Source organism: Poecile atricapillus, chromosome 1 (genome assembly GCF_030490865.1).
Source record: "Poecile atricapillus isolate bPoeAtr1 chromosome 1, bPoeAtr1.hap1, whole genome shotgun sequence".
Lineage (NCBI taxonomy): Eukaryota > Metazoa > Chordata > Aves > Passeriformes > Paridae > Poecile > Poecile atricapillus.
This window is the reverse complement of record NC_081249.1, coordinates 3,591,443-3,615,886: the sequence shown is the minus strand read 5'-3', so window position 1 is coordinate 3,615,886 and position 24,444 is coordinate 3,591,443. Positions and strand designations below refer to the sequence as shown.

At 43.4% G+C, this 24,444-nt stretch overlaps 3 protein-coding genes across 4 annotated transcripts in view; 2 read left to right on the top strand and 1 right to left on the bottom strand.

Annotated features, from left to right (window-relative positions):
• Positions 1-7,824, top strand: part of BRWD1 (bromodomain and WD repeat domain containing 1) — a 43,522-nt gene extending 35,698 nt beyond the window's left edge. For both annotated transcript variants that reach the window (XM_058834109.1, XM_058834099.1), the window contains exons 39-41: positions 19-207; positions 664-1,638; positions 4,093-7,824. In XM_058834109.1, coding sequence (XP_058690092.1) covers positions 19-207; positions 664-1,638; positions 4,093-5,216 — 2,288 coding nt within the window. In that variant the 3' untranslated portion in view covers positions 5,217-7,824. The remainder of the gene's footprint in view (positions 1-18; positions 208-663; positions 1,639-4,092) is intronic.
• Positions 1-24,444, bottom strand: part of B3GALT5 (beta-1,3-galactosyltransferase 5) — a 359,311-nt gene that overhangs the window by 132,490 nt on the left and 202,377 nt on the right. The window lies entirely within an intron of this gene.
• On the top strand, positions 8,745-16,979 carry PSMG1 (proteasome assembly chaperone 1). Its single transcript, XM_058834297.1, has 7 exons — positions 8,745-8,888; positions 9,128-9,225; positions 10,440-10,591; positions 10,942-11,004; positions 12,967-13,165; positions 14,003-14,139; positions 15,201-16,979. The coding sequence occupies exons 1-7, from the start codon at positions 8,767-8,769 to the stop codon at positions 15,273-15,275; spliced, it is 846 nt and encodes a 281-aa protein (XP_058690280.1). The 5' UTR covers positions 8,745-8,766; the 3' UTR covers positions 15,276-16,979.

Sequence of the window (24,444 nt, the reverse complement as noted above, 5' to 3'; positions counted from 1 at the left end):
TTTTTTTTTTTTAAACAGAGAGTGAAATAGAAGGTTCTGGGGTTTCTTCATCTACTTCCTCTTCATCTTCATCCTCCTCAAGCAGCTCAGAAGACGGCAAAGGCTGTTCTGGGGCTCCTGTGTCCTCTCCCCTGCACAACGGGGTGTGCAGGAGGAACAGCAGTCGCAGGCTGACTCGGAACCGAGCTGCTCAGAGGAAACAGACAGGTAGGGTGGCAGGAGTTGCTTGTGAATAGGAAGAAAAGTCCAAATTTTTATATTCATATATATTTATAAAAAGAACTGAGAGGAGTTAGTATTTTTTTTTTAAATTGTATGTGTGAGATGCTCATTTTGTTCTTGGTGTTAATTTTGAAGCTCTCAAATACTACACTCAGCTTTTGAAAAGATTTTTTCATGACTAGGGGGAAGAGGGCAAAAACCAAGAGCCTGGTGAGAGGGAATGACTTGCAACATATCTGAAGAAAAAAAGCAGCAATTCATAAAGAAGTTCTAATTGTCACAAAACCAGAATGAATCTGGAATTTATGACAGCAAAAGCACCTGTCACTAGGAATATATTTCATGCTTCATATCTGTGGGTTGAATCTGTCCCAGTTTTGACAAGACTTCAGAGTTGCTATTTCATATTTAAGGTATTATTCCCTGCTTTCCTTTACACAGGAGCACTTCTTCAGGAGAACGGGAATGCGAGGAAAGCCATCAGGAAAAAGTTACATGGAAGCGACTCTGAAAATACTTCAGTGGTGACATCCGAGTCCCTGAGCAACAGCAAGGGCAGGCACAGGAAAATCCCACGCAGGAGTGCTGCCGTGGCTGCCAACAAACTGAGGCTGATGAGTGATGTGGAGGAAGAGATATCAAGCTCAGAAAGCATCGGGATCTGCAGGAACAGGAAGCTGCCGCACCGGAACGCCTCGGCCGCCGCCAGGAGAATGCTGCTGGAGGGATCTGAGGATGAGGCAGGCCTAAAGTCTGAGAGTGACAAAGAAATAGAAGAGCAGCTCACCAAGAGGAAAACTCTCTCTCAGACTGGCTGCTCTGCTCCACGAAGGAAATTTGTCAGCGAATCTGAGAATGGAAGCTCGGATTCTGAGCCTGACACGCAGACCAAGCAGAAGAGCTGGCAGAGCAATGGGTACAGACAGCTCCGGGGTCCCGTCTGCTCTGTGTCTCCCAAAGTGAAAAGTCCCACCTTAGACTTTTCAGAGGAGGACTCCAAAAGCCATAATTCTGAGGATGGGGGCAGCCAAAAGGCTTCTGACCAATCAACACCTACACATCACAAGCCTGCAGTGAGCAATTCTGAGGATGAGGCGGACTCTGAGTTGGACAGGTGGAATGGCAGGAAAGCCTCTGGGCTGCAGCTCTCCCCTCCTTTAAAAAAAGCAAAAGTCTTGAGTGATTTAGAGGACACAGCAGAATCTGAAGCAGAAGCCAGAGAGGAGAAGAGTTCAGTGTGGGAGAGCTTGGTGCCCACTAAGATTGTGAGGCGTTCCAAACCTGGAGCTGCCTCCAGCTTCCATCACTCCTCTGATTCGGACTCGGAGAGTGACTCCAATAATAACAATTACTGTGAAACTTCTGCAAAAGCAAAGATGAGGAAGAGGAAAGGAAAAACAAAAATCGTTAGGAAAGGTAATATTTTTAAAGTTAATTCCTCTATTTTTTAATGCTGAGTAGATGACTGAGAAAAGCTCTAAAAGAGCAGAGTGTTTTCTCTTTGTTTTGAGGATTTCGGTAACCAAAACCGTCTGTTACCTTGCCTGAATTTTCTGTTGAGATTTTCTGTGCTCCAGCAAATTTATAACTGTTATTTTCAGTTTGAAGTAACTTTATTGATAGTTTTTCAAAATGAATTTGATGGAAAGGTATTTAAATTATTCTCACATCCATGGTGTGTGCCAGAACCTGAAACTTGACTTGGAGATTTTATTCTGTCAATTATGTTTAGAGTCCTTAACACAGACAGGTGCTTGGCAGAAGTAGGATTTATATTCCGCTTGTTTCAGAAAGTTAAATTATTTTATTTTTGGATTTTTTTCTGTAATTTTACCTGTCTCTGAGATCTTTGTGTGCTGGCTGATCATGATTTAGAGAGTTGGTTTGGGGTTTTTTTTTAAGCTTATGAGAATGATGCTGATGTTTATTAAACCAGGTCATGTACATTGTGCCTTCATATAATCAGGGAATGGTCCTGATTGGAGTTTGAAAGACTGTTCAGAGGCTGGTGTTTGGTGTAATCCTTCCAAGTCAGTGTGCTTTAAAAATCTTAGAAAATTACTGTCTGTTAACATGACTCTGTCTTGACAGTTTTCCACAAGAAATATTTACTTGTTTTGTCCCAAGATCTTACATTTAATGTGTAAATAGGGCCATACTTGAAGAGTTTCTATATTTCAAATAAATATGTATTATATATACATATAAATGTAACTATATATGTGAATATACACACTGCTAAATTAGCCAGCTGAACAATTCATGTGGAAGCTTTGCTTCGGTTATTTTTTAAATATATATAATATAAATAACATATAATCTATTTTGATATGTGAAACAAGTCTATATGTATTTCTGGAATGTCTGTTTAGAGTTTAGCATGGGATTTTATATATCAGAAAAGGTTGAAAGCAAAGTTTGCAGCTAAATTGTGGCAGTACCTTGTGGGCTGTAGTGCCCCCTGCAGCTGAGCTGGTTGGAGCTAAGGCTGGATTTTCCTGCCTAATATTCCAGGTCTGGAGTTTGGCCTGAGCTCCAGGACACCCTGATGAATCAGATTTTCACATCTTTGTGTCTTTTAAAACCTCTTCCAGTTTCTGGGGTACTTGGTTTAATGCTCCCTCTTTCTGCCTGTGCCACCTGGCTGGACCTTCGCAGCTTTTAATTCTGGATGTTCCATGGGGAATTTCAATACATTTTATTATAGATTTGTTCCAAATTTAAGGTGTTGTATACGAAGTATAATTTTAATATTCTGGCAGGTTTGCAGAAAGGATGGATTTCTTTAGGCTTGTGTTCTAGCTGTTTAATAATAGGAGGACAGTGTATAAGATCTAACTTTTCTTTTTAGTCTGTGGATTAATTCACCTTTTATACAGCATTCTGCAGTGTGCAGCAGAAATGTGCTTTGGCCATAACATTACACAATACAACTACTGCAAGTGGTAATATTCATGTATCATTTCTGGAAACTCTTTAACAAAAAAAGAAATAAATTATCCTTTGAAAATGTAAAAACATAAATATACTGGAGTAATACATAAAAGGATCTACATTTAAATAAGGGCCGGATTTGGTATATGAAGAGATTATTAATTCTGGTACTCAGACTGGACATTCAAATTTGTCTCATAATTTTTCCCTCTTTGTTTATTCTTTTAAATTTACTTCAAGAACTGCAGATTTTTTTTTTATTCATATGTATGAATTGTTTTATTTAGAAGGGAAACACTGATCTTCATAATACATGATTTACATGTATTTGTTTTAAAACAACATAAGCAAGTTCTGTATTAATTTAAAAAACACTGAATGGAAGATTCACTGTTAGCAGCAGTCTGAGTGTAAAGTCACTAAGGAGCTGAAGGATTTCAATGTCCTCCACTTGAAACAATCTAAAATTGGGAAATATGAAATTTCATCCATGTGAAATATTACAGTTCATTTTTTAGGATAAAAAGGTCTAAAATGTATAATTAATGTTGCAAGTTTTATTCTAGTAAGAAAACTACAACTTTTAATGATACAAGTATTAATAATATGACAGCATGTATTAATAATATGACAGCATGTGTTTGCTAAGTGAGGGAATTTGTAATGTCTGAGCTAATTAAAAGGATATTGGCTGAAGAAAGCTCTTTTGAGACCATGAAAAGGTTTAAAAGCGACAATCTCAAGAGTTAAAACGATCCCTGGGATTCTGATGGTATTTTTAGTAAAGAATTGAGATAAATTGCACTCAACAGCTGAAATCAAAATAAAACTCAGTATTAGTGTATTTAATTAAAAGTGGCAGTGTTTGGGCATAGTAAACTAACAATTTCAGGAATGTAAGACATTAAAAACAACTGTGACCTCTCTGTTTTGCAGAGCCAACATCAGAGGAGGCCGGCCAAAGCGCCAAAGTGCTGCGGAGCAGGACGTGCATCATCAACTACAAGAAACACATCAAGGTGTCCAGCCTGGGGGAGAAGAAGAACCCCCGCAGGTGTGCCACGCTGGCAGCCAGCAAGATCAAGATAATGAGCGATGCAAAGGAGGAATTATCCAGCTCAGAAAGCGTTTACCCAGTCAGAAAGAACCGCAAGCAGCTCCAGGGCAGCGTGTCCTCAGCCTGCAGGAAGAAGCTGTTCAACAGCTCGGAGGTGGAGGCTTGTTCCAAGTCTGAAAATGAGAGTGAGCAGGTTTCTGGCAGGAAAAAACCTTCCTGCCCTGAGTCTTCTGTTTCTAAAAGGAAATATATCATTGAGTCTGAGAATGAAAGGACTGACTCGGAGACAGAGACTCGGAAGCAGAGCAATAACCACACGCGGCCACACAAACCCCTCTGTGCTGCAGCTCTGAATAATTTTGACTACGACTCCTCAGAGGAGAATTCCACAAACCACAGGGTAGAAAATGGGGGAAACTGGGGAATTTCTAGGCAGGCAGCTTCAACCCACAACCATTGTACGAGTAACTCTGAAGAGGAGGTAGATTCTGACTTGGCTAAACTTGAAACTAAAAATACCAGAGCAGCAGCAAATAGAAAACCCAGAGCTTCTTTCAAGAGATTAAAACCAGTGAATGACTTTAAAGAAACAACAGAATCCGAAGCAGGGGGGAAGCAGGAGGAGAAAAGCTCCGTCTCCAAGGATGTGGAAGCACCTGGGACTGCAGGAAGCTCCAAAGCCAACTTCACCTGTTTCTCCTCGGACTCTGGAAGCGACACCACCATCTGCAGCGACGCCACGGAAACCAGGAAGCGCAAGAGGAAATCAAAACCCGTCAGGAAAGAGACCCTAAGCTACGACTCACTGAAGCCTTCCAGGAGGCCGCAGCGGAGGAAACGGTGGAAAGGCAGCCAGGAGCAGGACTCGGAGGAGGTGGAGTACGGCGAGTGCAGGCGGGCGCGGCGGCGCTCCAAGATCCGCACGCGCAACGGCGGCCGGCGCACCGTGCGCTACCACGACGGCGACGATGACGCCCTCGAGGACGCCGGCTGCGAAACGTAACCTTAACAAAAGGAAAGCCAGCCCATCTCTTTTTTCCTTTTCTTTGTTTTTTTTTTTTTTCTCCTTTTTTTTTTCCTTTTTTTTTCCTTTTTTTTTTTTTTTTTATGGTAATAGCACTAGAACTCCTGATGGGTGCTGGCTCTTCTTTGTCCTACATTTCAGGGAATATATTTATATTTTTCTATGAAAAAGTTATGAATGTGATTAGATGATGACTTGCTCCTTTTTCATATTTTGACTTGCACTTGCCTGCCCATGTAGCAGCATTTAGCACAGATGCCAAAATGTGCCTCATTATAGGGGCAATTTTTTTGTCTTTACTGGTATTTTATTACATATAGACAAGAGTTAAGAAATGTTAAAACACTGCAAACAGGTTAATAGCAGTATGTTGAGTATTATTGTTATGGGTGCTGCAATGAAATACTACCTAGGTCATGCAACATTCAAGAACAGATTTCAAACATCTCTAATGCTGTATGAAATCATCTACAATAGTAACAGGCTTCTAAATAATAATACACACTCTAAAAACCTGGTGGATTTCGGGTTTCCTCTTCTTTTCAAAGAGGAATGAAAAGGCTGATAACTTCCCAGCTTGACTCAGTGCAGGTGTTAAACGTTCTGTACTTGCATTGCTGATAAGCAGTTACCAGTGAAGAAGTTGATTTACCAGTTCCAGAGGCTTTGGTGAACAGAGGGTTCTGCTGACAGGTAGTACATCATTAATGTGACTTCTATACTGTAAACTTTAAGATAATGAAATGCAGGTGAACTCTTGGGCCTAAAGGGTTTTTGTGTGTTTTCTTTATAAAACAGAAAAACAAACAAAACACTTGTTCTGTTTTCTTTATGCGTGGAAAGCTTGAGGTGCAGGATTCCAACATTCCAGACCATTTTTTGCTACGTTTCTGTTGCTCCTCCGTATTCCAAGTGTTTGAATGTTGGATTTCCCATTGATTAAACCTTACCAATTTCTGAGCATTGCAGTATATCTCCTGTTTTCACAATGTTTGAGGTGGCTCCTGGCGACAAGAAAGACAATTTCTCCAGGAAAATGTGTGCAAGTCCCTGTTTTTGAACACATATCAACAAAACACACAGCGACTCTGAATTCTTCATTTTCCCTGGAATTGTGCTGGTGGGAGCCCCACGGTGGTGGCCCCCAGCCCAACACCAGGGAATCTCTGCTCCTTCCCCACTCCAGGGTTCCTCCTCTGCTCTGCAGCTTCCCTTTCTCACACTCTGGAAAACCTCGGTGATTCCCGATTTCATCAGTCACTAGATGTGGCAGAATATCAGATTTATCCTAACCTGGCTCATTTGAACTGAAATAGCAAGTTTGGGAATTGGTTTTCCAGCAGGTTGGACTGGTAGTAGGATCTGGAAGGGTTTGGGGGTAAAAAAAATGCAGTGTAGCTGCACAGTGCTGGTGAATAATGACAGAACACCCTGTACAAATGGAAATGCATCACAGAAAGGGGAGCTGGCATCAGTGAGAGCCACTTCTGCACCACCCTCACTGACATTGGCTGCATTTACCATCACTTTTGCTATCCTGGATATTAGCTCAGCATAGAGAAATACTTTTTTTTTTTTCTTCCTTAAAACTTCCATGTAAAGTCCAAAAATAATTTAAATTGTTCTTGCCCCAGGCAGTTTTATTTAGAGCACTCTTTAATAGGATGCAGCAGAATTTTGTAAATTCAAGATAAATGTTTATCTGGGTTCTTTATTTGGTTTCTGAAATACATACACAGTTGTGTTTAGTGATGAAATTTGAAGGTGGCTTTGTGTTTTGTTTGAGGAGCAAACTTTGTTATAAACTAGTAAGCACTATTTTTTTATATTTTCCATAAACTTCATTGTTTAGCAGCTTATTTTCAGTGTTTTCTGGAGTGCAACCCCCAATTTGGGAATAACTGAACTGAACATCAGAGTTTTTATTAATTTTCAGTTTGAACAGCTAAAATATAGCTGGCATTTTTGTATTTCTAACTAGTCTTAGATTCACAAAGCTGGTTTTCTTTCAGGTGCTGTATTCTGTCACTGCACACATGGGTTCATGGTGATCCCTGAAAGCTGGAGAAGGTTCTGGCCTCTGGAGCTGTAGATCCCAGGGGGAACCACTGCCTTAGGGACCCTAACACTTCTGTTTTCTAGGCAAAGCATGTGCTGGTCTGTATTTTCTAATTTTATACACATAAGACAGTAGGAAGAGAAATTATTAAACTGGAAAGGTATTTTGAGTTTTTCAGCCTTTAAGAGTTTATTTATTTTTAATTTATTTAAAGGAGCATGCTGACTCTTACAGAACTAGGAGTCCTTTCACCTTCCTTTTAAGTGAGCATTTTTGGTTTGGTCTAGCTGTACTCAGGGAAGCAAAGTAGTAGTAGACATTTTAAAGTAGGATCTTTATTTAATGTGACTTTTGGGGGGTGTTTTGGTTTGTTTTAAAGCAGGGCCTGAATCTGTGATGGTGATCAGGCAGCATAAACAGAGGGAAACATTGAAGTGCAGGATAGAATCGTAAAGGAATCAAATTCTTTCCTGTTAAAGGCTTTGATGATGTACATGTGTTAGTGGACCAAAGTAAAGCTGTACATACACCTGGAATGTCACTGTGCTCTTATTTGGTTCATCCAGGCCAAGGGTCCTGCCCTTGGGTCACAACAACCCCCCGGAGCTGCAGGCTGGGCAGAGGGGCTGGAAAAGCCCTGGGGGTGCCGGTGCCAGGGGCTGGACACGAGCCCAGGGGTGCCCAGGTGGGCAAGAGGCCACTGGCCCCTGGTCTGGGTGAGGAATTGTGTGTCCAGCAGGAGCAGGGCAGGGATTGTCCCTCTGTGCTGGCTCTGAGAGGCCCCTCCAGGGCTGGCTCCAGTTGTGGCTGGTGCAGGAGAGCCCTGGAGGGGCTGGAGCGTGTCCAGGGCAGGGAACGGAGCTGGGAAGGGTCTGGAGCCCCAGGAGGGGCTGAGGGAGCTGGGAAAGGGGCTCAGCCTGGAGCAAAGGAGGCTCAGGGGGCCCTTGTGGCTCTGCACAAGTCCCTGGCAGGAGGGGACAGCCGGGGGGGTCGGGCTCTGCTGCCAGGGATAAACTGCATCGAGTTCAGTCAGGGGCGGTTTAAACGGGATATCTGGGTGGTTTTCTTCACTGAAAGGATGGTTAATCCTTGAAAGAAGTTGCCCAGGGAAGCGGTGGAGTCCTCATCTCTGCGAGCGTTCCGGAGCCGTCTGGATGTGTTCCTTGGAGCCGAAGCTGGGGGTGACGAGGCGATGCCGGCGGGACACGGGGCTGTCCCGATTCCCGTCCCGGTCCCGATCCCGGTCCCTGTCCCCATCCCGATCCCTGTCCCCGTCCCGGTCCCTATCCCCATCCCGGTCCCTATCCCCATCCCGGTCCCTGTCCCCATCCCCGTCCCTGTCCCCATCCCCATCCCGGTCCCTGTCCCGATCCCGACCCCTGTCCCCGTCCCTGTCCCCGCGCAGCCCCCGGCGCCTCCCGCGCCTGTTCCGGCGCTGAGGGCGGGGCCGCGCAGGCGCGGGCTGCGGCCATGGCGACTTTCTTCGGGGAGGTGGTGGTGGCCCCGTCCCGGGCCGGCCTGGACGAGGAGGAGGAGGCGCGGGAGGAGACGCCTGAGGACCGGGAGATCCGCAGGGAGATCGAAAAGAAAAGGTATCGGCGGCGCGGTACCTTTATCTCTGGAGATCAGGGCAAGGCTCTTTCCCCAGAGGTGCTGGCACTGCCCGGGCTCCTCAGGGAATGGGCACGGCCCCGAGGCTGCCAGAGCTCCAGGAGCATCCAGGGATGCCCAGGCTGGGATTGTTTGGGGGTGTGGGCAGGGCCAGGAGCTGGATTTGGATGGTCCTTGGTGGTCCCTCGCAGCTCGGGGTGTTGTGTGGTTCCTTTCCCAGGGAGATCGATGTCCTGTGGACCTGGCAGTCGGGCGGCCGTGCCGAGGAGCCCCTGGTGTGCTCCAGGTTCATCGTGGCCATTGGAAGGAACGCTGCGGGTGCGTGCAGGGCCAGATGCTGCTGGCTTTTGGGGGTAATTTTGAGGAGGAAGAAGGTGGGAGGGAGGTGTAAATGTGCCAGGACATTCCCTGCTGCTCCCAGCCCCAGTGTCCATCCTGGCCTTGGGCACTGCCAGGGATCCAGGGGCAGCCCCAGCTGCTCTGGCAATTCCATCCCAGCCCCTGCCCACCCTGCCAGGGAACAATTCCTGCCCAAGATCCCATCCAGCCCTGCCCTCCTTGAGTTGAGGTCATTTCCCCCTAATCCTGCCATCCCATTACCTTGTGAAAAGTCCCTCTGCAGCTTTCTTTAAGCCCCTCTATTTACTGGATGCTATTTACTAAATGCTCCTCATTTAGGAGCAGAAGTTAAGCCTGGAGGCCACTGAGTTGTCCAGAGAAAGGTGAAGTTCCTCTGTACATGCAGAACACAGTTATTTTTACAGCTGTTTACTCCTCCTGAAAACTGATGTATTTTCAGTTGAACAGGAAAAGTTAAGTATGTTTTAGTTTAGGATTTTAGTTGGGACAATCCCCCTTTACCTGGCTTTTGTTTGGTAAACTCTCTGGTATTATTTATTAATTGGCAAAAGTTTTGTTCTAATAGTACTGAGAATTCTTGCTTTCATTTAAGTGACATTTAGATTTTATCAAAGTTAACTTTTCTGATTTGTTTGGGTTTTGTTCAGGTGTTTCCTTGAAAAATGGTAATAGATATTTTGGATCTGTCTTCTGTAGCTTTTGACAGGAATCTGATTTATGAACATTTTTGCCACACTCTTGCCTCTGTTTTCTAGAATCGGTGTAATAGTTCTGCCTTTCTGCTTCAGTGCTTTTTGGTTTTATTCTGCTATATCTGCTACGTCAGAAAGCATTAGAGACTTAATATTTCACATCCTTAATTAATACTGAAGAAATTGAAGTTGATTGTAATACTGTAATTCCTAAGAACAAGTGATTTTTATGTTAGGGATCTGTATACGTTGAACAGCTCTTCATCTTTTTTAAATTTGGGTACAGTAGGGCTGCTGACATTGCTGATGTTTCTTAGATTTGGTCAATAAAGTTGAATATTGAATAAAGTCTAAGTTGATAAAAATGAGCTATTCCTTCTTCAGATTGCAAAGGAATAATCTACTTTAGTCCAGCTATTTATTGGTAAAACTGAGGTTTTATTCTTTGTAAATTAACAGTATTTTTTATGGGTTTTGCAGCTTTCCTGTCATCTTTTATCCTGGATTCTGTGTGCTGGGAAGTGGTTGGAGTTGTGAAGCTGTGGAATGAGTGGTGCAGAACATCCAGCACCACAAATGTCCTCCCCACAGACTCTTTCTGTTTGTTCTACAGATTGATATCAGATCCCACAGTAAGTGACTTGAGCATTAATTCCTCTGTGTTTTGGCTTCCTGAAAAAGAGAGCCTTCATCCACTCCCAAACAAGGCACTACACAGGGATCATGGATTAATCTTGTAAATGTTCTGAAGGGTTAATTCTCACTGAAACTCTGTGAAGTTCTGTGTGCAGCTCAGCACAAAGATGTCACAGCCTCGTGGCTTCACTGCATTTGTAAGCAAAAAATCCTCATTGAAACAGAGTTAAAGAACCCAGAATAATTGAAAAAGTTATTGTCTGCAGCCACATCATCCTTACAGGTGATTATGAGCTGCTGTTGTGCTCTTTAAACCACTTGCTTACACAAGTTTTTGTTTCTTTAGGTTTTATTGTGCCAGTGTAGTTGCTACGTGGCTGAGGATCAGCAGTTCCAGTGGCTTGAGAAGGTAAAACTGGCAAGAAAATCAATGGAGTAATAAAATCCTAAGGGTGGGGATCTTCCTCTCTGATACTTTCAACATGACAGTGTTAAATAAGTTTCCCCTGTGGTTTTCTTTTGTTAATATTCAAAAATAGATAAATTTACTCTCTGCAGAATCTGTGAAATCCCTTTCTAGATGCTGCCAGCCATGTCTACTGTAACCTCCCAGCTGAGGGAGTCCCTCCATTTGGACAGTTTCAGTTTTGGTGGCCCTTAACCACTTCCCAAACCTTTTTCCTGCTTGGTTTTAATTTCCCATGGCTTATTTCCGCTGTGTTTCACCTCTGGGAGAATTTTTCCTTAAAAAAAACCAACAGCGATTTGTACAGCTGCCAGAGGATCACCAGACAAACCAGTTGTGGAACTCCTGGTGGATGGTGTCAGCTGCTGGGTGTGCTCTGTGCCTTTCCCAAGGGGAAGCTGGAGGGGAAGCTTCCTCCCAAGCAGCATTTGTCCCATTTGTTCCCAAATTTAACATTGCCAGGGCCTCACCCCAGCACCATCCAGGTGCAGGAGCGCTGCTGGCTCAGGGAAGTCCCTCCAAATATCATCATTTTGATTTAATAAGATAAAGCCAGGGGTGAATGTTCCTCCTCTTGATTTTCCTGATGGATTTGGGTCACTGCTTTGCCTGGAGGAAGTGTGGCTTATTTTGTCTTGCTGTCTGTCTCCTCCCTCCCTGCCTTTAAATCTCTGCTGAGCTGCTGGACAAGCAGGGATTGTGAAGCTTTGCTTAAAGCACAGCTTTGCTGGGGCATCATGGCTCGTTTGGAAGTTTAAAAACTCTGAAATCTCAAACATTTTGCTTTTGCTGTATTTATTCCCCACATTTTTACACTTCATTTAAAGTGGGACTGCAGAAGAAAGATGACTGGGGGGTTGTTGTCTTCCCCAGTTGTTATGTGTGATTTCCAGTGTGGGTGTTCTGAACAGCAGGAGTGTGGCTGTACCAAGTCAATGTTCCTGAGTGTTTTTAGGCTTTGTGGTTATTGGTATTTTTAAATGTGCAGCAGAAACAATGTGCTGGCAGTCTTTTTGCTTTTAATGTGAATTGCAGACCTGTTCTGTGTGTAAATCCTGATTTTACTGAGCATCTCCCATCTCCACAAGTCAGATCTTCACATCTGGGTGTGTTTCCTCTGTTAGGCATCACTGACAAACGAGAACACACAAGGTTGGAGTTCTGCAGCCATGAATTCCAGCCAGTGTTCCCAACCAAGCAAGTGAAAACATGTGGGCTTGTGAATAATTCTGTCAGATTTCTGTCACAGTGGTGGCACAGCGATGGGAGGGCACAGGCAGCTTCTCTCCTGGCATTGGTACACTGACAGAAACAGCCAAGTTTCTCTCACAGTTTCCAAATTCTCTGTTTTCTCTTCTCCTGTTGGTATTTTGTGATGGCCAGAAGGTTTTGTACTTCAAAAACCTGAAGTTGTACTACTTTGAATTTGAGAAAGAAAATTTAGGATTCTCTTTCTCAATTCAACTTGAATAAAATAAATTCTGTGCACCTAAAATAAAGACTTTTATAATATTGTAGGACATCCAGGGAGCACAATTTTTATTTCAAATGTTATGCAGCTCAGTGAACTGCTTGTTTTTATTTGGAATCCATTTTCTTTCTATATAGAATCACCACTAATTAAATCTTAATATATTGAATAGAAAGTGCTGAAAACCTAAAACCTCTCCAGAAGATTATTAAATTTGATAAATATGTCAGCTGTTATTTTGGGATTTTTTTATCTCCATCCCAGGAGCAATGCCTGGGAAATTTCTACCTCAAGGCTGTGATTCAAACTGTTTTTAGTCCTGCAAACCTGAGTTCAAGTGCCCTTTGCCCTGAAATTGAAATGAATCCTTGAGGTTTCTCTGCTTTTATTGTGAGAAGAGAAATTTTGCTGATTTCTTATTTTTTTAATTTCAGGTTTTTGGCTCCATGCAGAAGAAAGGCTTGCAAGTAACCATCCTTTCCACGTGTCCTGTAGCTGATTATAAAACTCAGGAATCCACTCTGACACTTGTATCTCCATTCCTGAAAGCCTTGAAGACCAAAGAATTCCAGGAGCCGGTCTGCTGCTCGCTTCTGGAGCAGCCAAACATTGTGAGGGATCTTCCTGCTGCTGGTACTTGGCAATTCCAGTTACTTACAGGACTGGAACACAGAATTCCTCCTGAGGAGCATCCCACTGCAATGAGTGTTTTTATTTAATTTTGGGAACTGGCTGACAAGTCAGCTTTTTAAAAATTAATTAATGACAGATTCACATCTTACACATTGCTCTGGAAAATAGGGACTATTTTCCAAACCAGCCATAAATCCTTTTACCCATCATGTGTGGGACAGAAGTACTGGAAAATTCTTCAGTACAGCCTTACAAAGCATGTTGTACAATGGGTCTTTTGGGGAATTTTACTTAATTCTCCAAATTAAGTAAGTTTTATTAAGAATTATTTTCATCTGAGCATCCAAAGTAAAAGCTCATAAAGTCCTTTCTGTATATTACAGGTAAGGAAGCTTGCACAGGGCTGGTGAGCAGCCTCATGGAAAAGTTAGGTTCAGTTTTATTATATAATTTAATAAAAACCTTCAGCTTTTCCTTTTAGAATCCCTGATGTAGCAGCATGAGGAAAAGCTTGTCTGGCAGGAGCTAAAAGTGGAAGATTTTCTCTTGTTCACACTTCTGTTTGGGTTTTTTTGGGGTTTTTTTGTTTGGGTTTTTTGCAGATGTTGCTATTATTTTTAGTTAGCAGCAGTACAGTTTCCAGGGAAGAAACACCTGCCTTTAACTAATTTTTGGTGGTTCATTTCCTTGTGTAGCTGGGGGATGAGGAGTGGCTACTGCAGCAGTCAGGAGCTGGTAATTAAACTCCCATGGGTTTAAAATTCTGATTTTTATACACAGAACTGAGATTGCTTTTCTGCTGAATTTAACAGAGATTTTCTTTTGACCTGTGCTCAGTTCTGAGTTACTGCCAGGTGTGGCAGATCCCTGCAGTGCTGTATCAGTGCTACACTGATGTCATCAAGCTGGACACGGTTACCATTGAAGCCTTCAAGCCTCTGCTTTCTTCTAAAGTCCTGAAGAGTTTAGCCAAGGTAAAATTCCATATTTAAAATCAATGGCAGCTGGTGGCTGGTTCTGTCTGTTCTCATCTCTTGCATTCTGCTGTTTTTATTCCCCTGTGAGGAGAAAAATACAGATTTTAATGACAGTGCTTTGTACCTGCTCTAACACCTGTGTGGCTTAGAAATAATGAATCTGCAGCTTCCTTCAAAACTTCATTTTGAATTTTCAGGCTCTTCTAATGGTATGAATATATCAGGGAGGGATTTCTTGTGCTTGTGTAAGTTGCATTTTCCTTTGGAGTCACCTCATTTAAAACTTCTAAGCTTTTTGTTGTGTGGTTTGTTTTTTTTTTTATTTTTACACTTTATATTCACATACCATATGGCTCTGTTCTAGCTCTGTATCTGCCTCTCTTCTGGCATACAGGAAAGCTTCTTAAAATACCCATTTTGACCTGTAACTTCTTTTTGGAGTTGAAAGACCAAATTTCTGAAGAGATTTTTACTAATCCAGCAACTGTGAAATCCAACCTGGCCTTGAACACTTCCAGGGACGGGGCAGCCACAGATTCTCTGTGCCAGGTCCTCACCACCCTCAAAGTAAATCCCATTGCTCCCATAAATTCCCATTGCAGCTCCTAAAATTAATGTTTTACCCTTTCTGAAATGTTTTTAATTGAATTTTATTTGGTTGAAAACACTTTGAACCGAGATGTAAATGCCAAAGAGATCTGTGTGTACTGAGGGATTTATTTCAGTTCTAAAATCAGTTTTCAGTACAGCTCATTCTGTTCTGCTGAGTAAGTCTGAGTAAGACATAAATATTTAAACTCTGAAGGAGAACAATGACAAATACAGAGATTCTTCCCCTCATGTCCAAGCAAAGAGGAATGCTAAATAATAAATCCCATTTTATTGCTGGACTGCAGATTCCTGTGGATAACTTCATTCAGAAGAGCTGAGTTTTGCTCACAGTTAATATGTTAATAAAAGTGATGTTCAGAGTAATGGAAGTGGGACCAGAGGCCAGTGGGGCTCTTGCTTTGTTCCCAGCACCGTGGGTGATGCTGATCCTCTCTTCCTTTCCCCAGGATGCCTCTGAAAGCACAAAGCTTCTGAAGAAATTCCTGACAACCAGTGAGATTCACAATAATATCTACATCTGACAAGGACATTGATGCTGCACTTCTGTAAACTCCAGTTTCTTCTCTAGAGGACTTGTGGGAATTAATTTTTTCCCCCTTAAAAATAGAATAAATTCCAGTAGATTTTTACTTCTCCATTCATTTTTGTTGCTTTTAACTTCATCACTGAAAATACCCTTCTGCATGGCTTAGGAGACTCTCTTCTGGAGTGATTTTGGGAAAGATAATTTGGATATGAAAAGCAGCTCCTTTTTCTCCTCCTGAATGGATTGTCTTACTAAAAGTATTCCTTTTATATGTAAAAGAGGAAATGCAGATAAGGAATTCTGTCAGTACCTAACAAGAACTCTCTTTTTTTTACTTTATTTTGAGACCTGAGGGTTTTTCTAATATTTGATGCTTTTCAAAGATTTGTCTGTGATAGAGAAAATGCACTCTCTGTCCTTTCCCATCCACAGAGAATTTTGCTTATGTTTATTTATGTCTCCACATGCCCTCTTTAATGTATGTATTGATACAAAAGGCAGTGGTTAAAGTATGGTAAATGCCTTTAAAACTTGCTAGTGAAAAATAATCTCTCCTGGTAAAAGGGGCTGGCAGGATCACAGGCTGCTTCTTCAGCTGGATTTGCCAGGGCAAACTGATTTAATCCTCTTTAAAACACCAAAATTTGGCCAATGGTAGGAATAAAAAGGGGTCTCTTAGGCAGAGCATGTGATTTTTACAGGAAAGTAAAAGGTTTTGAAGTGTCTCAGAAAATTCTCTGGAAGTTAGTAAAAAATTCAGCAGTTTATTTAAAGTATTAACTAGGATTGAGGTGCAGTTCTGAGTTGTACTCTGTTTAATTTAACATTTTGTTTAAGAAAAAGGTGTTAAAGTATTAATTTGCTCCCAGGTAATTGTGTTCTCTTCTGGGTGTAACTTTGACTTACACTGGATGCTCAGAGGATATTTTTGAACAGTCTTTTCCTTCACAGAACTGTCACTGATTTAAATTTCAGGTAATTACAGATGAGCAGATCTTGCCTAGAGTGGTGCTGGATTTTGGAAATGGATTTTGGAACAATTTCTGAAGCTTTTTTTGGGTTTTTTCTCACATTTCTGTCCGTCTTTATAATTAAAAAATCAGTCTTAAGTGTGATCTGAGATGAGAATTCTGTTGTTTTGAAAGTTGCCTGCACCATTTTCTTATTTTTTAAGTGTTTGGTTCATAACAAATAAAGCAGATAACAAGAAATAACCTTTAATAGTAAATTATGCAAACCCTTAGAGGAATTGTGAATGTACTTCTGGTATCTGTGAGATCACCCAGGCACTTTGCAATGTTCCAAAACAGCTCCTATATTTGATTTCATTCAGTTCCTACTGCCTGGCTTTATGCTGAGGTGTGAGAATGCTCCTCAACACCTTGAATAAAAATGGCAAACAAAACCATGGCAGCTTGGGAGATTGAATCAGACTGAAACCTGGTGTTTTGGCAGAATTCTTCAAGGGTTCACTGTTGTTGCTTAAAAGCTCTCCATAGCAGGAAATGTTTAGGTAGGATGTGGTGGGGAACTACTGTAGGGCAGTGAAATAAGAGATTTTAATTTAAAATTCTGCATTTTCCCATAATTTGATGTAGGAAGCAGCTCATATTCACCCCTTGAATATTCTGGAAGCCTCAGAACTAATGATGAACTGTGTCTCTCATAAGATGTGAGTGTTGACTAAAGATTTTTTTTCCATATTTGAATGTTGCTGTCTGTTTTATTTTCCCTCCTGTGCTCTCCAGTATCTACCAAGAGCCTGCAGTGAGGCTTTCTTGTTTCCTAACAGCTGCTGGATTTAATCCATGTAGGAGTTCACAAACTTCAGACTTGTCAAATGTGGCAGATGGCTTCAAAGCTTTGGGGAAGAAGTTTGAAACAAGATTGTGTAAGACTTGGTTTCCTGAGGTATTTGCTAAATGTGAAACCAGAGTAAACTGTGAGACTGGAAGAGGTTTTTTCCACACTTTTCAAAGTAATTTAAGACACTTTTTACCTTTTTTTAGATAACACTGATCTGTCTTCTGCTGAATGTCTTCCAAACCAAAGGCTCTTCTCAAGTCCACTCTGCTTTGTCATGCTGCAGAATTAATTTGGTGGGCAGAGGTGTCTTCCCATTCCTGAAGGCTCTGACTCCCAGGGTGATGTGCCTCACTTAAAATTCCTGGATTCAAGGTGCATTTTATGGAGACTTCGTTGCTTTTGCCTTGGAACCTGTTGGAGTCTGTGCAGTGCAGGCCACAGGTGTGAGAGCAGGGCTGGACAGAGCAAGGTAAAGTCCAGGCCTGGTTTGGGCTGGAAGGGACCTTAAAGATCATCTCATCCCACCCCAGCCATGGCAGGGACACCTCCCACTGTCCCAGCTGCTCCCAATGTCCAGCCTGGCCTTGGGCACTGCCAGGGATCCAGGGGCAGCCCCAGCTGCTCTGGCAATTCCATCCCAGCCCCTGCCCACCCTGCCAGGGAACAATTCCTGCCCAAGATCCCAAGATCCAGCCCTGCCCTCTGCCACTGGCAGCCATTCCCTGGCTCCTGGCAATTCCTGCAGCCCTTGGCAATTGTCTCTCTCCAGCTTTCCTGGGGCTCCTTCAGGCCCTGCAAGGCCACCCTGAGCTCAGCCCAAAGCTTCTCCTGGCCAGGCTGAACAATGGCAGCTGTGCCAGCCTTTCCTGCCAGCAGAGCTGCTCCATCCCTCTGCTCATCCTGGAGCCTCCTCTGGACTCTCTCCAGCAGCTCCAGCTGCTCTCTGGGCTGGGCCCCAGGGCTGGGGCAGCTCTGCAGGTGGGGTCTCACCTGGGCAGGGCACAGGGACAGAATTCCCCCTTTCCTGCTCACCCTGCTGTGGATGCAGACAGAATTCACATCATTCCCATTCCTGGGAAAGGTCTCATCTCACTGCACAGATCCAGGAAATCATTTAATTCTTCCTAGATTCCATGCTCACGTTGGCTCTATGCATTGCAGTGCTTTGTTGCCAAAGCTTCAGAGGAAGAACATCATTTCTGACATGTAATTCTACAATTTTTATGCCAAGAAACTGAAAAAGGCAATCATTTTGTTCTACCTAATTCTTTGTATTTTTAAACATTCTGTTCTGTGTCTAAAACATTGACAGATCTAAATGAGCTAAAAATAAAATGGAAGTCAGAGATGAATGATTTTACTCTCTTTTGGTGCCATCAGATCTGCACTTTGTTTTCCCCTTTAAATATTTTGGTCTGGAAGTTTTGACAGCTGCTGCACATAGCAGCAACCAGCACCTACAGGCACCTCCTCGAGCCAAGTGAGATCACAGCTCTGAGGTCAGGCTTTTCTACTTTAGAGAAAACACTGAGATCCTGTTGAGAGATCTCCCAGAATAGCTGATGAGCAGAGGTACTTGAGAATTCCGTGCAGCAAATACTGTGGGAAACCATTAACTCACAGGGATAAAAATGCAAAGCACTTGTTTCACTTTGGGATCGACCCATCCTGAGGTGAGGGAAGGCCACAGACCCCAAACTCTGTGTGTGGAAGAAAAAAGTCAAGTTTTTTCCTTTCAAACAATTGTACAACCAAATGTTTAGAAGTTCTTTGGATGAGAAATTTGGGCCATTGCTTTAAAGTAGGAAAAATTCCATGAGAACAGTGATGCACCTTCAAAGGACAATTAACATAAAGCATTTATTGAGAAGACCAGGGGTTCTTCCCCTGTGTTTGAATCAGAGAATTCCAGCATGCTTTTATACACTGAAAACTCCCCATTTCATGTTCAGCATTGATATTTTAATTCTTCTTTTAGGTTTGACTTGGATCCTCTTTCATTAAATAAAAGCAGCCTTTTTTCTGTCACTTCCAGAGGCTTTAAAGCTGCTTTGTGGGGAATTAACAAGAGGGGAGATGAAAAATAATAATAATCATAATGTCACAATCACAGAAGGCAGCAGTTTTATTACTGAACTGATGAACAGAGAATGTACAGCCACATTTAATTCAAAGAAAAGAAACCCAAAGCAAACCTGTGGGAGGAAAGCTTGGATGAGAACCGAGGCAGCCACTATGGAAAGGTGAGAGCACAGCAGAGAAAACCTCAGTATCCATCATCCTATAAAATTAGGCTTTGAAAAGGTTGTGGTGGAGCCAAAGCAGGTTTGTGCTGCCCCACTGAACTCACTTCCAAAGTGGGATTATGAAGATATTTTTGTGCAGAATGCTCTGCCTGGCTATTTCCACCCTTAAATCCTGGAGGACACTTGCAGGAACCCCTGTGGATGCTGTGAGAAACAAACCAGTCTTGTTCCTTCCTTAGCAAGCGCTGGTGCAGAACTGTTCAACCGGAATCTGGAATTAGGACAGCCCCATGGAGCTCCATCAGCTTGCTGTGGCTTTTTTCCAAGTGGCAGGAAATAACTTGGGATAACCTGGTAGTGCCATGTGTGAGGAAATGCTCTGCAACAGTGGATTCAGCACCTGCCCTTGCAGTTTCCACTTCTTTATGTTTTTTATTTCCCTAGCAGAGTGTGTGTATAGAGGAATATTTACTTTTAACAACTATTAAAATCTAGCAAAAAATAGTTTTTTATTGGGGTTTTTATAAATAACCTTATTCCCAGGTATTGTGGGAGGCACATTTCCTATCTTTATGGACAGGAACTTCACCTCCTGCAAGGCTTGTAGAGATCTTTTGATTTAAACTCAAAAAAGAATCCCCACAGTCCCCAGCTGACACCCTGCCTGGCAAGGCAGGGACTTCAGGATGGTGCAGGTTTTTCTGAGCATAAAAGTTCTGTTCAGATTTTGTTGGTTCTAGCAATTCTTTCAAGAATTTCTTCACAGAAAGGGTTACTAAATATTGGCAGGGGCTGCCCAGGGAGCTTTGCAGTGCCCATCCCTGGAGGTGCCCAAGGAAGGGCTGGACGTGGCACTCAGGGCTCTGGGCTGGGGACAAGGTGGGGACTGGGCACAGCTTGAACTCGATGATCTTGGAGGGCTTTTCCAACCTAAATCATTCTGTGAATGCTCTGCTTTGTGTCCTACTGAACAATAATCCTATTATTTTCTTTCCTGAGCATCCCAGTATGGGGGTCAGGCACTCAAAGCTGCAGGTTGGTTTGCCCTGTGGTGCCCATTTGTGGCCCCGAAGCTTTCTAAGGCTCATGTAAATTTTATTTTTTCACTAACCTTTTCAGTTTAATAATTGGCTGAGAAAAATCTGGGCAAAAATATTTCCTCAAGTCAATGCTAGAGGTCAAATTTATTATCAGGTCAGTTTTGAGAAGGTTTTAATACTCAGTTCTGGTTCAGGCTCATCTGCTTCTGGATGTTACTTGAATTAAAGCAGTACATCTTGTACTTCATAGAATCTCAGAATGGTTTGGGTTGGAAGGGACCTTAAATCCCATCCAGTGCCACCCCAGCCATGGCAGGGACACCTCCCACTGTCCCAGGTGCTCCCAATGTCCAGCCTGGCCTTGGGCACTGCCAGGGATCCAGGGGCAGCCCCAGCTGCTCTGGCAATTCCATCCCAGCCCCTGCCCACCCTGCCAGGGAACAATTCCTGCCCAAGATCCCAAGATCCAGCCCTGCCCTCTGCCACTGGCAGCCATTCCCTGGCTCCTGGCAATTCCTGCAGCCCTTGGCAATTGTCTCTCTCCAGCTTTCCTGGGGCTCCTTCAGGCCCTGCAAGGCCACCCTGAGCTCAGCCCAAAGCTTCTCCTGGCCAGGCTGAACAATGGCAGCTGTGCCAGCCTTTCCTGCCAGCAGAGCTGCTCCATCCCTCTGCTCATCCTGGAGCCTCCTCAGCCCTGGGGAGCTCAGGTGGTGCTGTCGGTGTTCCTGGGGTAGCAGCACCCAGCTCTGCTCCACGGCACAGAGGGAATTGTTGCTGGAACTTTGCCCTTGCAGCAACACAGTAGTGAGTTCTTCCCTTAAATGAGAGTTTCTCTACTAAACCCCACGTTCTGTGGTCCCAGAGCAGCCCAGCAGAACCACAGGCTGCAGAAGTGGCTTCTCATGCTGCCTGTGCTGGTGTGAGTCGTGTCCATGTCCTTCCTCCCAGCTGGGACCCAAATTCCCAGAGCTCTGCACCCCTGAGCCTGGCAGGCAAGAGGCTCCCCTGCATTCCTGACAAAGCAGCTCAAAACAGGATTAAATACCGAGTGTTTCCAGGGAAGAGCAAGCAGGGCTTTTTGATATCACATTTATTTCGTTTTCCCTTATTTAATTTTCACTTTTGGAACAAAGAAACAGGACAAGCAGCAGCTGTTTGGCTCTGCACACCTCGGCCTTCACTTGGTGCTCCGAGCCAGATGTTAAAATTCAGCTCACTTGGAGGAGGTCTTGACTTAATCAGCGTGGGGTAGAGAAAGCAATGCTGTAATGCTGATAGAAAAGGTCACTTGTCTGAGAGGAGAGCAGCTTGCCCTGGGTTTTCCATCCCCTCCGCCCCGGGGGTGCCGCAGCTGCGATGCCGCGGAGCCCGGCTGTAATGTTTGGGAAGTGCCTTTGATTTTTTGGGACTTCCAGGGAGCCAGCCTGGTGTTTTCTGGTGTTGACATGTGGCTTCCAGACCCTCAAATCCAATGCACGTTATGAAAATGCGTAAGTGTTGGATTTAAACCATATTTTAATAATTTGGCCACCTGTACAATATCCTAATAACCTTAGGAGAACTTGAGATCCTCTGTAAAATTATTCATAGCAGATGTTAAATCTTTGGTGTATTCTACACATTTACACACTGGGGGACAGACACTAAACATTGCCCTTACAAAAATAACCTAAAACACATTTATTTCAAAGAATTAGAGTGGGTCATAGCAGGAAGGGGATGCAGGAAGCTCCATCCATTGTTGTGGTTTGTTTTAAAGGTGTGCTCCAAGCGAGAGGATTAAAACAAGTTTTGGTCTTTACTACAGTTGGACAAAATTATTTGAGTGTTTGAAAGATAAAAAGCCTTTTATTATATACATTTTGTTCCAGTAAGTTTCTCAGCTGTTATTTTTCTGGCCCAGCTTTCTTATTTTATTTTTTTTTTTAGTATACTGTAACTCTCCAGCTTTAAAGATGTCATTACAGGACACTAAATCTTAAGTGCCAAACCTGTTCTCTAATGATTGAAAAATTACCCTTTTGGTCAGAACTTGAGAGCCAGAAATGCAAAACCTGCTGGAAAGAGGCAAAAGTCCTCCTCTGATGTGACTGGGTAACAAATCTCTTTAAGCAGCCAAGTGAATTAGCTTTTAAAGAGCTTTTAAAAGATTAAAACATTGCTGGCAAGCAAATGAATATATCTCTATATAGATTGACAGATAGATATATATTTGTATATATAAAAATATAGTCTCCATTGGTGTAGGTAGCTCCAAGTGGAGGTAGCTGTGAGTTGATTTTAGAATCAATTTTTTAAAACTGAGTATGTCTTGGGGTGTTTTTAGTTGCCTCCTGAGGTTTTTATTTACCCTTTAACTATGAGGGCTGGATTGTTTTGTGATGAAAAGTTCTGGCAATGTCGTAGAGTCACAGTCACAGAATGGTTTGGGTTGGAAGGGATCTTAAAGCTCATCCATTCCCACCCCTGCCATGGCAGGGACACCGCCCACTGTCCCAGGAGCTCCCAATGTCCAGCCTGGCCTTGGGCACTGCCAGGGATCCAGGGGCAGCCCCAGCTGCTCTGGCAATTCCATCCCAGCCCCTGCCCACCCTGCCAGGGAACAATTCCTTCCTAAAGTCAACAAATTTTCAAGGAACCACTGGTTCACTTCAACTTTATTTCTCCAAAGACACTTTGGTCATAACTTTTGGACAAACAAGGTCTGACTGTGCTGCCTCAGCCTGAAGGATTTGGTGATTGCAGTGGGTCCCTTCCAACTCTGAATATTCTGTGATTCTGTGAACTAAACCAGAAGTGGGAAGTGAAAAGGCAGGTGCTGAGCCTTGGCCCAGAGGTGTGTTCTCCTTAAAGAACAGACTGGAATATTCTGGAGACTGTGGACTAATTAAAAAGAGGAGTTCTGCTACATTTTCTGAGCATGAAATAGGAGCATCACTCAGGGAATTCCTGCCTGGTGTGTTTAGGGGTTGCCATTGAAAAATTGGCTTAGGGAGTGAAAAGTCTGAGTTCCTCTGCTGCTGGAGCTCATAAAGATACACCTGGTTGGCTTTTCCAGCTGCAGGTGCAGTGTCAGCCTGGATGTGACCTCTCTGTTTCTGCAGGAGAACAGATCACGGGTGTTACACAGGGAAAAAAAAAATCTACAGCTGGAGACAGGGATGGGACAAATTTTCCTCTTCTGTCATAAATCAGTGCAAAACTTTTGTGCTGATTAGAGTAAAACTGTGTCATCCTGTAGCTTTGTGGTGCATAAGTTGAAATAAGTGATACCCACTGATTTATCCTGAAATAAGCCGAAACTCATCCCAATGGCTTTTTATTTTTGTTCCAAATTATGGTTGTATGTGTATATATGGACTTACATAAACACTCAGAGAGTTTTGACTTGCAAATATTGATTTAGTGAGTTGCTGAGATTGTATCAAGAGGCCTTTGGACAGTGACAGCTTCTGATCTTTTGGTGAAATAAGTGTTATTTTTCATTTGAAGGCTGGTTTATTTAGCCAGGTAGAGCATCACAAACAATGACTCAGGTATCTATTTTGATTTCCTGACTCTATAGCTCAGCATCAAAGTTGTTTCTTAGGACTTGGCATTAAAGATTCCTGAAGAAGAAAAGGCTTTGGGAACACCCAACTTTGGCCTTCCAGTACCTGAAGGAGATGACAAGAGAGATGGAGAGGGATTTTTTACAGGAGCCTGGAGTGACAGGACACAGGGAATGGCTTCAAACTGCCAGAGGGCAGGGCTGGATCTTGGGATCTTGGGCAGGAATTGTTCCCTGGCAGGGTGGGCAGGGGCTGGGATGGAATTGCCAGAGCAGCTGGGGCTGCCCCTGGATCCCTGGCAGTGCCCAAGGCCAGGCTGGACATTGGGAGCAGCTGGGACAGTGGGAGGTGTCCCTGCCACGGGTGGAGCTGGATAACCTTTAAAATCCCTTCCAACCCAAACCATTCCATGACTCCAAAGACCATTCCATGACCCTTGGCTTCAGCCTGCTCTGCCAGTATTCAGGAGTTCTTCCATCTCTGATGGGTGTGTGTCTAGTTTAGGTTTCTCTGCCCATCTC

Bases quoted from the DNA above. Each gene is read 5' to 3' on its own strand.
- PSMG1 (XM_058834297.1), top strand. From the start codon at position 8,767: ATGGCGACTTTCTTCGGGGAGGTGGTGGTGGCCCCGTCCCGGGCCGGC. The intron at 8,889-9,127 runs GTATCGGCGGCG...TTCCTTTCCCAG, and splicing joins AGGGAGATCGAAAAGAAAAG to GGAGATCGATGTCCTGTGGA. The intron at 13,166-14,002 runs GTACTTGGCAAT...ACCTGTGCTCAG, and splicing joins GAGGGATCTTCCTGCTGCTG to TTCTGAGTTACTGCCAGGTG.